General features: G+C 32.3%; 2 protein-coding genes across 12 annotated transcripts; both read right to left on the reverse strand.

Annotated features, from left to right (window-relative positions):
- Positions 1 to 2,766: 2,766 nt before the first annotated feature.
- Positions 2,767 to 4,115, reverse strand: LOC107417154 (uncharacterized). Of its 2 annotated transcripts, none has more exons than XM_025073072.3 (2): positions 3,915 to 4,115; positions 2,767 to 3,649 (listed from the first exon to the last, which is right to left on the reverse strand). In XM_025073072.3, the coding sequence occupies exon 2, from the start codon at positions 3,634 to 3,636 to the stop codon at positions 3,058 to 3,060; it is 579 nt and encodes a 192-aa protein (XP_024928840.1). In that variant the 5' UTR covers positions 3,637 to 3,649; positions 3,915 to 4,115; the 3' UTR covers positions 2,767 to 3,057. The 2 variants fall into 2 exon arrangements, with proteins under 2 accessions (XP_024928840.1, XP_015881224.1); XM_016025738.4 differs by having other exon boundaries at positions 3,919 to 4,111.
- An 892-nt stretch (positions 4,116 to 5,007) lies between these two features.
- Positions 5,008 to 12,311, reverse strand: LOC107417153 (uncharacterized). 10 transcript variants are annotated; one of them, XR_007240462.2, is made up of 14 exons: positions 11,976 to 12,308; positions 11,249 to 11,886; positions 10,972 to 11,135; positions 10,296 to 10,356; positions 9,736 to 9,801; positions 9,325 to 9,410; positions 8,870 to 8,933; positions 8,373 to 8,585; positions 7,134 to 7,199; positions 6,643 to 6,722; positions 6,440 to 6,561; positions 5,879 to 5,943; positions 5,588 to 5,650; positions 5,008 to 5,332 (listed from the first exon to the last, which is right to left on the reverse strand). XR_007240462.2 is itself a non-coding variant. In XM_048472334.2 (12 exons), the coding sequence occupies exons 1-11, from the start codon at positions 12,115 to 12,117 to the stop codon at positions 6,447 to 6,449; spliced, it is 1,695 nt and encodes a 564-aa protein (XP_048328291.2). In that variant the 5' UTR covers positions 12,118 to 12,309; the 3' UTR covers positions 5,008 to 5,332; positions 6,440 to 6,446. The 10 variants fall into 10 exon arrangements, 2 of the variants coding, with proteins under 2 accessions (XP_048328291.2, XP_048328289.2); XR_007240463.2 differs by having other exon boundaries at positions 5,008 to 5,499; XR_007240465.2 differs by having other exon boundaries at positions 5,588 to 5,656.
- Positions 12,312 to 12,708: the final 397 nt, after the last annotated feature.

Below are 12,708 nucleotides of genomic sequence, written 5' to 3' on the forward strand. Positions count from 1 at the left end.
TTAATATCATCTTAATACTATATATAAATTCAAATTCTAAACTATAAAAAATAAAAATAAAAATAAAAACAAACATTTAGGCTTTATCACATCTATTTTCATTTTTATTATTATTTTTTTTCCTTAAAGAAAAGGTTAAGTCAAAATGTTAGATTTTTTTTTTTTTTTTTAAATGGGACGTAAAATGCACCATCTTAAGCACAAAAGCATTTGGTGACTTTTGGGGCTTGGGCTCCGATTCAATATTAAAAGGCCCATTAAAAGATTAAGGACTATTATTTTATGTAAAACCCCACGTAGGAAAAAATACTCATCCACGCCAAAACATCAAAATTTTGCCTATATTAGCCTTTTTAGTTTACATATATTTTCTTAAAACACTTTTGTTTTCAACTTTTGTATGCCCGGATCCTAGAAAATCGATTCACCATTTCTATACTCTTAATTTCATTTTTGTTTCTACTTAACTCTTTCAAATATCAGAAATTTAATCAAAAGGAAAATAGCATTGAGATAACAATATTTTATCAAAATCCAGAATCAAATCCCTCCATTGCCTCTCAACCTAGGTTAAAAAAAAAAAAAAAAAAATAGAAAAAATATCATTTAGTATCTTATCAAGGAACAATATCACAGTTCCTTCTCAGGCATAGTAAAATATCATTGATCGTATGAGGTTTTCAAATTTATCATCCAGCCCCTAGTCGTTAATTCCTTCAGTTAAAGGTCAAAGGTCAAACGGTAAACTTATATATTTTTAATATAAAAATGCAGAAAAATGTTCTTGGATTACATAAATATTTGAAGTTTAAATTGCTTTGTATTTTTCAGTGAATCTTTTATATGTGTTACTTCTTTATTTCATATTCATAATTAATAATATAAATATAAACAATAGAATTTTCTTAATTAAAAGGATAAAAAGATAAATATTTAAATTAATATTTATTTTAATTAACATGAGTGGAAAATAGACTTCTTATAATTCAAATCGATCAAAACAAGAAATTTTTTAACAGATGTTAACAATTAGAAGATAAGTGATTGAATGATAATTTATCAAATCTCAATGGAATTTTTAATTTTATAAAATAAAGAAGAAGAAAAAAACTCAAATTAAAATATTAGAACTTTATAAATATATATATATATATATATATATATTATATATCTATGCATGTCACAGCAAATAGCAACAAGTCGAAAGTAGTAAAACAATGCAGGGGCTCGTGCAACTATTCACACTGGACATCGAGATTCCCCCAGGTAATCCCCAAGTAAATCACAACATAACTCATTTGCATTTGAAGACGCAGAAATCAGGAGCCCTCTCATAAAGGCCCTTCTTCTTGAAGCCAAAACCTACTAGCATCAACAAAAAAAAGTTACGGATTTTTTGCAGATTTGTTTTTCTGTTTTTTTTTTCTACTTTTTATTTCCATTTTTAGAGTAAAAATTTCCATTTAAAGTTGGAATTTTTGGTAAAGAGCAGATACTCATTTTTAAATTTGGATATTTAAATTGTAAATTATACACATATTTGACATATACATATACATTAGCATTCTAATAACGACTATTAATAGCATTTTCAATGATTTTTTTTATTGGAATTTATGTGGCATTAATTTTGAAAAATATTTATATTTTTATAGCATTCGTTCTATTTAATAGATAATTTTTAAACATTTTCTTTTCAATTGATTTTGTGTAAAATCTCCTGAAATACTAATATGTAATTTTTTATTTTAAAATTATATTTAATTAAAAAAACAAAAGCCCATACAAAAGTTATTTTTCTTTTAATAAAAATTAATAAAAATAAATAAAATACTGACTCAGTTTATATAATAAAAGTTTTAAAAGTAGATAGTATCTATTCTATTTTTTTTTTTTGTCATGCCAACTTTACAGAATTAATGTATAGAACCATTAAAAGGATTTTTTTAAAATTTTATCTATTTATCTAATATGATAAAAAAATTTTAAATGAAGAGAATTAAACCATTCAAAAGTATCCAAATGGTGCATTGAATGGATGTGCTATTATGTTCACTTATCGGTTCTTTTTTATATTAATAAAAAAAATAAGTAGAGTAACGTAAGTTTTGCCCCAGTTTGGTCGATTTGAATGGGAAAAACAAAACAAAAATAAATAAATAAATTAAAAAAAAAGGCGTGTTTGTGTTTTAAGGATTGAATATACAAAAGTTGAAGACAAAGGTATTTCCAAAAAGCTGTGTAAACCAAAAAAAATGGCATTGACAAAATTTTAATGATTTAAAATGAATTTCTTTCTTTCTTTTTTTTATTTTTTTTTATTTGAGCGTAGAGGGGGCATATTTAATATAATTAAGGTATGTGATGGCTGAAGAAGCTGGGTCGAACATAGCCACTACTAGCTCATTTTTGAACCCCTTTTTTAATTTTTTAATTTTTTTTTCTTCATATTTTTGGTGAACCCATGTTAGTCCCATTATTCAAAAGTAAAGATTACTATACTTTAATTTACCAAAAGAAAACATTACTATATTCTATGCCCTCAAAAGAACATACAGTATTTTGCCTTTTTGTTTGTTTATTTATTTATTTTAAAAAACCTTGCTTTTTCTATAGACGTTTCTTTCCCCGGTCTCTTACTTATTAAACTTTTTATGGTTAAAAAATTAAAAAAAAAAGAAGGTAAAACCAAAATAGAATGTAAAATGAAAGCTCAATGTAAGAATTGGAGCAGCACCGAATCATATATTTTGGTACACGAAGAAATAATATTTATCAAAAAATATATTATTACCGCATATACAGAAAAGAAAGAACAACAAAGACAATTTGCTACTTTTCCACTAAATTTAAGATTATTTTTTTTTGCCCTTTTTTATATACCGTGCATTTTAATTTACTCCTATTAAAAATTTGCCAAATTCGCACTAAAATATGAAGAATATAGTACGTGCGGTGTCAATTTGTCATTAGCAAAGACTGAGAGCAAGCCAAAACCACGTGATATAATGATAAAAGAAAAAATCCCTGGAGCCGCGTTAAGATGAAACATAGATCTTAATAGATATCAAGGATCTCGATGATCGAACGGATGCAGATAGGACAGGAGCCGCGGTTGACCCACAATTCCCTGGAGCAGACCCTACAAAACGTGTGGCCGCAGGGAATAAAAGCCGCACCTTTACTTCTTTCCATGCAGACGCAGCACATCCAATCAGTATCGTCGCGTCCCTCGTCTCTCTTCCTCCTTTTATTCAATCGTGGACCGTCCGTCTCTTCGATAAGTCTCATCAAAGACTTTACGCGGCCAGCCCCAGATGATGTGGGACCACACGCCTTTCCCACCCGTGAATTGCGCTCGGCCGCTAATGCCGTTGCAAGGTTCATACCTGGGACTGGCAGAGGAGCGGATGAAGTGGGACCCACATTGATGAGCACTGGTGCGGTTTCAGTTTGAATAATAAGTTGATGGTCTTCTTCCTCTTCTTGTTCTTCTTGAAGCGTTGAAGGAGGAGGAGGAGGAGGAGGAGGAGGAATGGCAGTGCTCCACATGGGCCCACAGCAGCCCATGGACTTCAATTTTAAACGCTGTTTAATGTTTGACCACCTTCTGCGTCGTTGATCTCCACCGTCCATTTCACCAACAAGCCTGCAACAACTCGCTCGATCGGTCAGCTCCTTTAATGGAGTTGCTTTCACTAAATTTCGCTAAATGTTTTCGTGGAAAATTTAATTGAAAACCCATTATTTCATATGTATACGCAAAGTATAAAGCTCTAATCTCTAACATGCATGGAAATTAACCCAGAAATTTTTATTTTTTTTAAAATTATATAGAAAGAAAAACCACCCATATAAATCACACATGAATGATGAAACAGTGGCATTGCATCAGGCAAAGAGTAGGAACGAACTTACTTGAAAAGATTTGCAAAAGCAGGCGCTTCCTTGCTATAACATGCTCAGCTTCTTCAAGTGCTTACCTTATCCTAGCCATTGTGGCCTTTTTCTTTTTTCTTTGTTTATTATTATTTTTAAACTTATGTAGAACTAAGTGAAACATGCAACTTTAAACGCTATATATATGCGCGTCCAAACAATCCAGTTGAGCTTGGGAGAATGTGGTATGCTTCATTATTATTATTTTTTTGTTATAGGAACATAATTATAAACGTCGTCGTCTCTCACTTGTAATCGGCCAACAGTGAGAGGAGTAGAGGACCCACATGCATGGGGTGAATTTCTGATGTGGATCCCACACTTGTAGCGTAGAATTTTTTTTTTTTTTTTTCCCCCCACATATCCGGACGAGATCCTAATACAGGTCGGCCTTCCAATCATACGAGCGTTTATGTTGCTAAAGCCCTTATTATGATTATTATTGTAAAGTGTTGCTAAGCCCTCATTTCCCTTACATAGGTCGTTTTTCCATCCCACTAAATTGGAGGGGAACAAAAAAAAAAAAAAAAATTTCTTAAAAACACAACTAAGGTGCGGTAACATTGTAAAGTGATTAGCTTATTGTTTTTGTTTTAATTTTCTCAATATAATGGTGTTTGATTTGTTTATGTTAAATGTAAAATGTTAGTTAATAATTGTCAAAGTTTGTTAAGCATTTAAATTAATTATAAAGTTAAGAAAGAAAGAAACACTTCAAAGTTTTTTATTTTTTTTTCAACTTTATAGTTGTTAAAGATGTTTATCCAACTATAATTATTATTAGCTAACACTTGATATACACAAATTACACACAACTAGATAGAGGGGGAAAAGAAACTTAAAAAAAAAAAAAAAAAAAAATCACATGCTTTTTAGGTTTTACTAAACTTATGGAATAGGGGGAAAAAGAAACTGAACAAGTGTGGCCACAAAGCCAATCTAATCCAGTTCCTCATGAATAATGCAGAAACTTGGATTAGAATGGACAATTTAAACTTACTCCAATCAAAAGTCTAGAGGCCAAGCTTATATAATATATATTAATGCGCAAATCTGAACCTTACAATATAAAAAGAAGAGAGCCTGATAACCAAATGAATAATAATCTGATAAAATCTATTACAATCTATAAGCTTTACATTCAAGTCTACCATGCCTTCCTTCAGTTCTTTTGCTCTTTTTTGCTTTTTGTTTGTAAATTATTGGATTGAAATTCAGGGTAAATGGAACAAAAAATACATTTTCATATCCGCACCTAAATGGGTAAACTATTCAATCGGTCATGTTGTGCTAAACTCACCTCCTACCTCTAATTCTGTAATCTTTGATTTACAGTCTTCAAATCAAGTCTTGAAGATCTTTGATATCAAGGGTTTCACTTGATAGCACCGTCCTGCGCAGGAAGAAATAAGTGCAGTTTTAAAAGGGAACCGAAGGCTACTACTAGAGCAACCCACATACTACAAACTCATCCTCATTCAATACAAACTCATCCTTATTCAACTTTCATCGCCAATAAAATCCATAACAGTAAGGATACTGAGCTTGATTGCACTCTATCTGGAGATAGCCCAAATAATTTAAACAGAAGACAAACCACTATACCGGTTGAGGCAGATAACATAAAGAAGGATAAGGAAATTCTTACATTACTTCAATATCCATATGAATCAGTGCTTGAAGATTCTGATATCTTTGCACATTGTTAAAACTGAAGCAAAAAAGAAGTGTTGATATATTGTCAAAAGATCATCCAAAAACAAGTATGGATATCTGGTCAAAGAGTATATGTGCAACTCAAGTGATATTGGGGATCTATGTCTGGGTGTCTATGCAAATATGTGCAACAGTGCATGTGCTGCCAGCCAAGTAAAATGGAAATAACATGGACTAAATGCACATCAAAAACATAAGTTAATAATGAATAAGAATCACTTGCATGTTTATGTGATCCTCGACAAGCGAATTCCCTCTTCACATGAAAAAGCCTTGGCCAAAAGAAAGCTGAAAGGAAAACCACATAAATTTGGTTATACCATGAAAGAAATAGACCTTAAGGGTTGCTTAAATACCCTACTAAATTGACCCTACAAAACTTAATAAGAATATTAAACCTAACAAGATAATCCCCAACTCACAAGGAAAGTGAATAAATAATGAAAATTGGCTTGTGAGAAGGACACAAAAGAGAACATAAAGGAGGACATTTACAAAAACCTCCGTACCCATTAAACCATAACTGCCCAAGTTTCTTATTGTAACTTCTATATCCTTGATTGTATCGAAGTGAAAATCCCTATGGCACTTAAGAGCCCTCGAAACCCCAAGAAAGCATTAAATGTCAAACAAGCATTACCTATCAACTGAAAGACTTAACTCCAACCCATTTAATTCTGATGGATATCATATTGCCACCTCAAATTGTCACATCAGAAAATTAAAAATGTATAATATGAATTTTCACTCAAGAAACAATCTACAAATTAGACAGTGGACTTACTCCATCTTTATTTGTACCCTTCTTGTAGCATCAAGTGACGATAGCTGCGGCCGCGCATAATTCGCTGCCAGAGATATCTAAGCAAGTTCCCTGAACTCATTTGCATTCGCTCTTGGACTAGCCTGCGACCAAAAGGCTGCATAATTGAGCAAATAATACTTTGGAATTACCTTTCTATCTCCAATACAAGAAAGATTGCTTACCATCTTACTAGACACCTCTGAATACCTTTAGATATAGGGCGAATGAAGGATGGATCCCGTTGAGAATAAAGTAAACCAATCTACAAAGAGATGGAAGAAAGATCAACTCAACATAGCAATAAATATCTTTCACTAAATTTAATTAAAAAAAAAAAAAAAAAAAAAAAAAAAGAAGAAGCAACACATATTTATCAGGAAATGGCTGCTGTAGAGAAATTCATATATCATGAAACCTTGACAGCTCCATGATTAGAAGGAAATAAAATAAAATTTTTAAAAACATTTTCAATAAGAATTTAGGTAAAATATTTCAAAAATCAAATACATGATCCTGTAGAAGTTCAAATATAAAGATTCTTCATCAAAATGGTATTTTCACTAACTTAAAGATTGCTGCACTTAAACCTGCAACTACAAAAATCTTAAAGAGACCAGAATGGAAAAAATCAAAACCTATGTAACAAAGAACCCATCAAAGAAAAGACATGTACCTCTAACAATGCAACAGCAGAAGGATCATCAAAAATCTCAAGGCTACAGTCAGCCAGATAATTGATCTGCAAGGAATGTAGGGGAAGCAATTAATAAACTACTGAGGGGACTAAGAAAGAGTGCATAAAACAGTAAACAGAGATTAAAAAAGTAGATCTATGATGAATACAAGTCTACACATTCTCCAACTACATAATAAAATATATACTGTTAAAATGGGGATACATTTATGAAACAAACATGATTGACAGACTAAAAAGCAGAATTGTAGAAAATCTTCCAACCGATAGTAGTTTAGATATGCTAGTGTATGTTTGTGTTAGCTTGGTACGCATAGTTTGACCATTGTCGTAATCTTAAGCATTTAGAATGATGGTAACTTAACGGTGTTTATTTATAAGTCAGATTTCTTAGCCTACCTTTGCATTTATTTACAATTGAAAACAATAATAAGTTAACAAGAAAGTTATGTACCTTATGGTAAGCCTACTACATGACAAGTCTGCGTGCCCCTAGAACTAAAAGCATTCACATTTATTACTTAATCTGTTGCCTATATAAACAAATTCGGATGTAGGCGCTATACAGTAGTTTCTCTTGGATTAAAAATGCCACTCATAAAAATATATTTTCATAAACTTAAAGATTAGGTAAGGAAGAGATGTTACTTAATAATGTACATTTCTGTTTTGGGTTTATTGCACTTTATTACCCTCTAATTTTGGGGTTGTGCAATTTAGGTCCTATGTTTTAAAATCCACCACATTAAGCCCTCAACTTTGGATTTCTTGCACATCGGTCCAATTGGTCCATGAGGGCTAGACATGGGAACATACATGAATTGTACCAATGTACAAGAAATCCAAAATTAAAGCCTTAATGGGTATAAATTGCACAATCCTGAAACTAAAGGGTAAACAAAAGTATTCTAACCAGCTACTCATGAGGTAAATAAAACTTTTGTATCGATGTTAAAACTTTTGTATTAATGCACGACATTTATATAAATCAGAGATATGTGAACAAATGTAACATAAATACTTTTAAAAAAAAATTATAAAAAAAAAAGGTATGACCACAATCTAACAGCTCTTAATCAAAAAGTTTATACAAAAAATAAAAAAATAAAAAATAAAGAAAGATTTAATTTCTAATATAGAACCAGAAAGATTTAATTTCTAATGTAGAACCAGAAAGATTTAATTTCCAATATAGAACCAAAAACAAAGGCAGCATACCCCAAATTCTGTGTTGACCAGAGACTGCACAAAATCCATCATTTGGATCTTAGCCCACTCAAAGCACAAGGTGGGGTCATCTGTCTGTGGAGGATGCCTCCAAGGTGCACCAAAACGTAATTTATCTTTTGAAATTTTGCCACTTTGTGCATCAACTGCAAACTTTTGCACGAGTGCCAATGCTCTATCCATGGCAGGATTCACCACAGTAATCTACAAAATTGAAAGTAATTGAGGTAACAGAATCATGCAAAACAATAACATTAAGGAAGTAATCAACACGCAAGAAATTCAAAATTTTAAAATATATCACTATTCAAGTATGCATATTATACAAGTGCAAAGCAGGTGAAACATATAACATTGAAAGTTAAACCTTCCAGACTTATGCTCGTTAAATTTACAAAGGAAAAACTAAACATGAAAGAGAAAAATAAGAAATAAAAGAAGAGAGAAATAAACAAAATGTAAACTTGTTGCTCATCTGTAAAACTTACTTGCAAATATGCTAGATATGCATCTATAATGTCCTCAAATGAGCTACCTTTCTCATCCATCACCCTACGATTAAACAAAAACAAGAATAAATGGGTCAATTGGAACACATAAATTAAGAACCCCTACAGCTGAGTAACAAGGGGGAAATGACTTCCTCATGTGGTGTACATCTAAGTCTACCAAAAATTTATGGTCCCACATTTTAATAGTTATTAGTGATTTATTTTTGTATCCAGATATTTAAAAAAAACGATGAGAGTCCACATAATATCATCAAAGGTAAGAATGAAAAATCGATATAATTTGTTAATAATGCAATACCATTCAATTCTATACTAAGGTAGCCTCAACGTTTATACATGGAATATAACAGCATTCCAGCTTCTTTACATTTAACACCTTGGTATTATGTCAGATGAAAATTGACAAGATAAAATATATAAATAAATCTTACTTCTGATAATAATTGCTTTGTTTCAGTGCGTAAAGCTCAAAAAGATGTCGTGGGTTTGGGCCAAGCACCTCAACAATTACTGTCCACTACAATTTTGACATAAGCAATTCCCATATTAATATGCTAGTATTCCAGGAAACCCAGATAACAAATATTGCTTTTATATATACATAATACGTGAGAGTGTGTGTGTGTCATCATCAAATATGATAATCTGTTGTGTCTTCTGCAAGAGTATGCATGTGTGTCATCATCAAATATGATAATCTTTTGTGTCTTCTATAAGAGTGTGTGTGTGTGTGTGTGTCATCATCAAACATGATAATCTTTTGTGTCTTCCATAAGAGGGTTTATTACAGGGCGACATATTCCCAAAAATACATATACTTAAGACTGATCTAACTTTCTTACCTCTGAATTATTGAAGTAATCAGTAACCATATGTATTTTAGCTTCTTGGGGAGTCCAGCCAAAAGTCTGCAGATCAAACAATGTTTAAATAAGCAACATACATTAGCATCATTAAAGGTCACAACATATACATATTCCATCAAGTGATCTCTACTTGCATCAATTATCTAGAACTATATAGTTGAAAAACATTAGTGTACAAATATGCAAAACATTTTATGAATGGTGATTTGTTTGTGTTACTACAATAAAATTCCAATCATTTGAAGGTAACACCAACGATTCATCCCTAAAGCAGTGTAATATAAGGTCATATTTTGAAGGTGAAGGCAACATGGGCAGCACAAAATTTCAACATAACTGCAGGGAAAAAAATAAAAAAATAAAGAAATGTGTACAGAAACATTTCCAGGAAGAGGAGTATGCATATTTAGGAACATTAAACGGCTATACTTTCTTCAATATGGGATACAGTTTAATCTTTCTGCTATAAGCGATAAATATGTGAATAGACATTGAAGTATAGCTTGAGCATTTAATTACAGACTTGGTTAGAGTACCTCACGGGAAACAAATATATCTGGAAATCCAAAATCCATGTAAGCTCGGTACGAATAGTAACTGTTGCATAATATCAAGAATTAAAATTACAAAATAGATATTCAAAAATAAATAAAAAATAACTAAATTAATAAATAACCAGGAAAGGCAGATAAGACACTACCAAATAAAGAAATATGTATTGTATAACCAAAAATCTCTATGAATTTGACATTTTCAAATATTCAAAAGCAGAGTAAGCAGAATGCAGCCTTTATTATACTGATTATGTTGAAGGCCAAGTGAAAGTTGAATGTCAAACATGCAAAAGACAAGCTGTTATTTTTATACGTTTGGTAGCATCAGCTTGTAAGAGGACCGAGTTTTTTGGTTTAACTGGCAGATATGGTTAAAAGAAAACACACTTTATTATGGTATCCAAATTGACCAGCATATATCCATAAAGAGTAACATGGAACCGCCTAAAGCTATTTAACGACGTTTAAGTCACAAAAGTTACCAGAGTTACCTAAAAATTAAAGTCTCTGATTAGGTAAAGGATGTGCAACAATGGAGCCAGAATATGGCCAACAAATAAAGAACAGGTATAAAGATTTTTTTATATTCGGGAATTTGTGAATATTAAATAAAATACTATAAATTCAGTATAAAAGAGTTGAATAGGGATGAACCAACCTATCCGATGTCACAAGTATGACAGGCAGGGACCTCTCGTTTGCACCTAAAGCAATTATTCTCCATATCAGACTGTCATGATACATTGATGCATTGACTGATGACTCTCCAGGCAGCAAAATTGCATTCTTTAAAACATCAATATTATTTATAACCAGCTTCGGCTGCCCAATATAAAATATAAGTCAATTAAAACTAAATGATGCAAACACATAAACAAACAACAATCTTGATTATAGACCACAATGCCTCAGAGATAAACAATGACTATAGCTACCTGAAAATTATCAATTTCAGCAGCTTGTGACAACAATTCCAACAACAAGCAAGGCCAATCAGTACACGAATTAGCTAAAGACCTCGAAAACCCGCCACTTTGATTCAAATGAGCTATAGCATTAGCTCTCCAACCATGCTGTATACTAATGACCTCCTTCGCCAATCTCAGCGCCACAATCGCCTCCCGGTAATAGGAACTCTCTTCAATGGGCAAACTCTTCCCTTTCTCGTTCAAACCCAAAACCCCATCAATCTCTTGGGCATTACATCGAGCAGATAGTGCGAAAACCGCCCGATCCCACAAAACTGATTTGGAGACCTTCTCGGCAATCTTGGTTTTCGATTTGTCATTGCCCCCAATTACTGAGGCAAGTGCTGTGTTAAGGCCGTGCCATTTGTTAAGGGTAGAGAAAATTTGATGAGAGCTAATGGTACCGAGCTTAACACCCATATGGGCCATAGATTCCAGGCACTCTTCGAGCTTGTTTCGGCAATCTGATAATGTTGGTGGTGGGCAATTGGACCAAGAAGCCCATGGAAACGACTGATTGAATTGAGGATGGTGGTCTTTGATCGATTCGGCGAAATCTACGTAGCCAGTGAGGTGGGGGCCTTTGCTCCACTCGCTGAGCAGACCTGGAAAGTGAGAAAGTGTTAACAGACATGAGGAAGAAATTGAAATTGATAAAAGAGAAAAAAGGAAGGTGAGGGGAGAGTGTTTATACGTTCGAGGAGGAGAGTGGTTTTGCCAACGCCTCTGGGACCGTGGAGGATAAGAGGCTGAGGGACTCGGTGGTGCTGAGCATGGTTGTTTAGCACTGACTCCATCAATGGCCTTGGAATTATCCTCCATGGTTTGCTTACCATTTTCTTGCTATTTGCCTGGTTTCTTTTTGGTTATAAACAATACTGTGGCTGGAGAATTTCAGTGGCTGCTTGTGCACTGCTGTATTGGTAGTGAGGTATTAGGAGGGTTTTAGGGACGAGCCGGCTTCCGCTTCCAGCCACAGTCAATTTCTCTGCTACCCGGCACGCTATTTCTTATTTTACCATGCACCATTTTTTTTTTTTTTTCATTTAGTTTTCTATTTGAAATAATTACACTTTGGCTTTTTTTTTTCTTTTTTCTTTTTTTATTTAAGGGTAAGTATTATTATAACCCTTTGTAATTGGTTATTTATTAAATACTATATTTTATTTTGAAAAATATTAATATAACTTTTTCAAGTTTTACTTTTCTTTTAATATAGTATCATTTTTTTAAAAAATTAATAATAAAATTAAAATTTAATCAATTTATTCGTCAGTTAATGAAATACTTTTTACTCCTCTTAAACATAAAGAATAATGAAAATTGATAAATAAAAATAATATGATCAAATTCATAACTTATTTTTTTTTGAAAAAAAAAATAGCTGAAATCTATGAAGCTTAACTCTTAAATTTATGTGTGAAACA

This window comes from Ziziphus jujuba, chromosome 4, assembly GCF_031755915.1.
Source record: "Ziziphus jujuba cultivar Dongzao chromosome 4, ASM3175591v1".
In the NCBI taxonomy this organism is placed as follows: domain Eukaryota; kingdom Viridiplantae; phylum Streptophyta; class Magnoliopsida; order Rosales; family Rhamnaceae; genus Ziziphus; species Ziziphus jujuba.

Excerpts from the sequence above, each read along its gene's own strand:
- LOC107417153 (XM_048472334.2), bottom strand. The coding sequence starts at position 12,117 with ATGGTAAGCAAACCATGGAGGATAATTCCAAGGCCATTGATGGAGTCA. Across the intron at positions 11,136-11,248 it reads CTGAAATTGATAATTTTCAG|CCGAAGCTGGTTATAAATAA; the intron begins GTAGCTATAGTC and ends TATATTGGGCAG. Across the intron at positions 7,200-8,372 it reads TGGTCAACACAGAATTTGGG|ATCAATTATCTGGCTGACTG; the intron begins GTATGCTGCCTT and ends CATTCCTTGCAG.
- LOC107417154 (XM_025073072.3), bottom strand. The coding sequence starts at position 3,636 with ATGGACGGTGGAGATCAACGACGCAGAAGGTGGTCAAACATTAAACAG.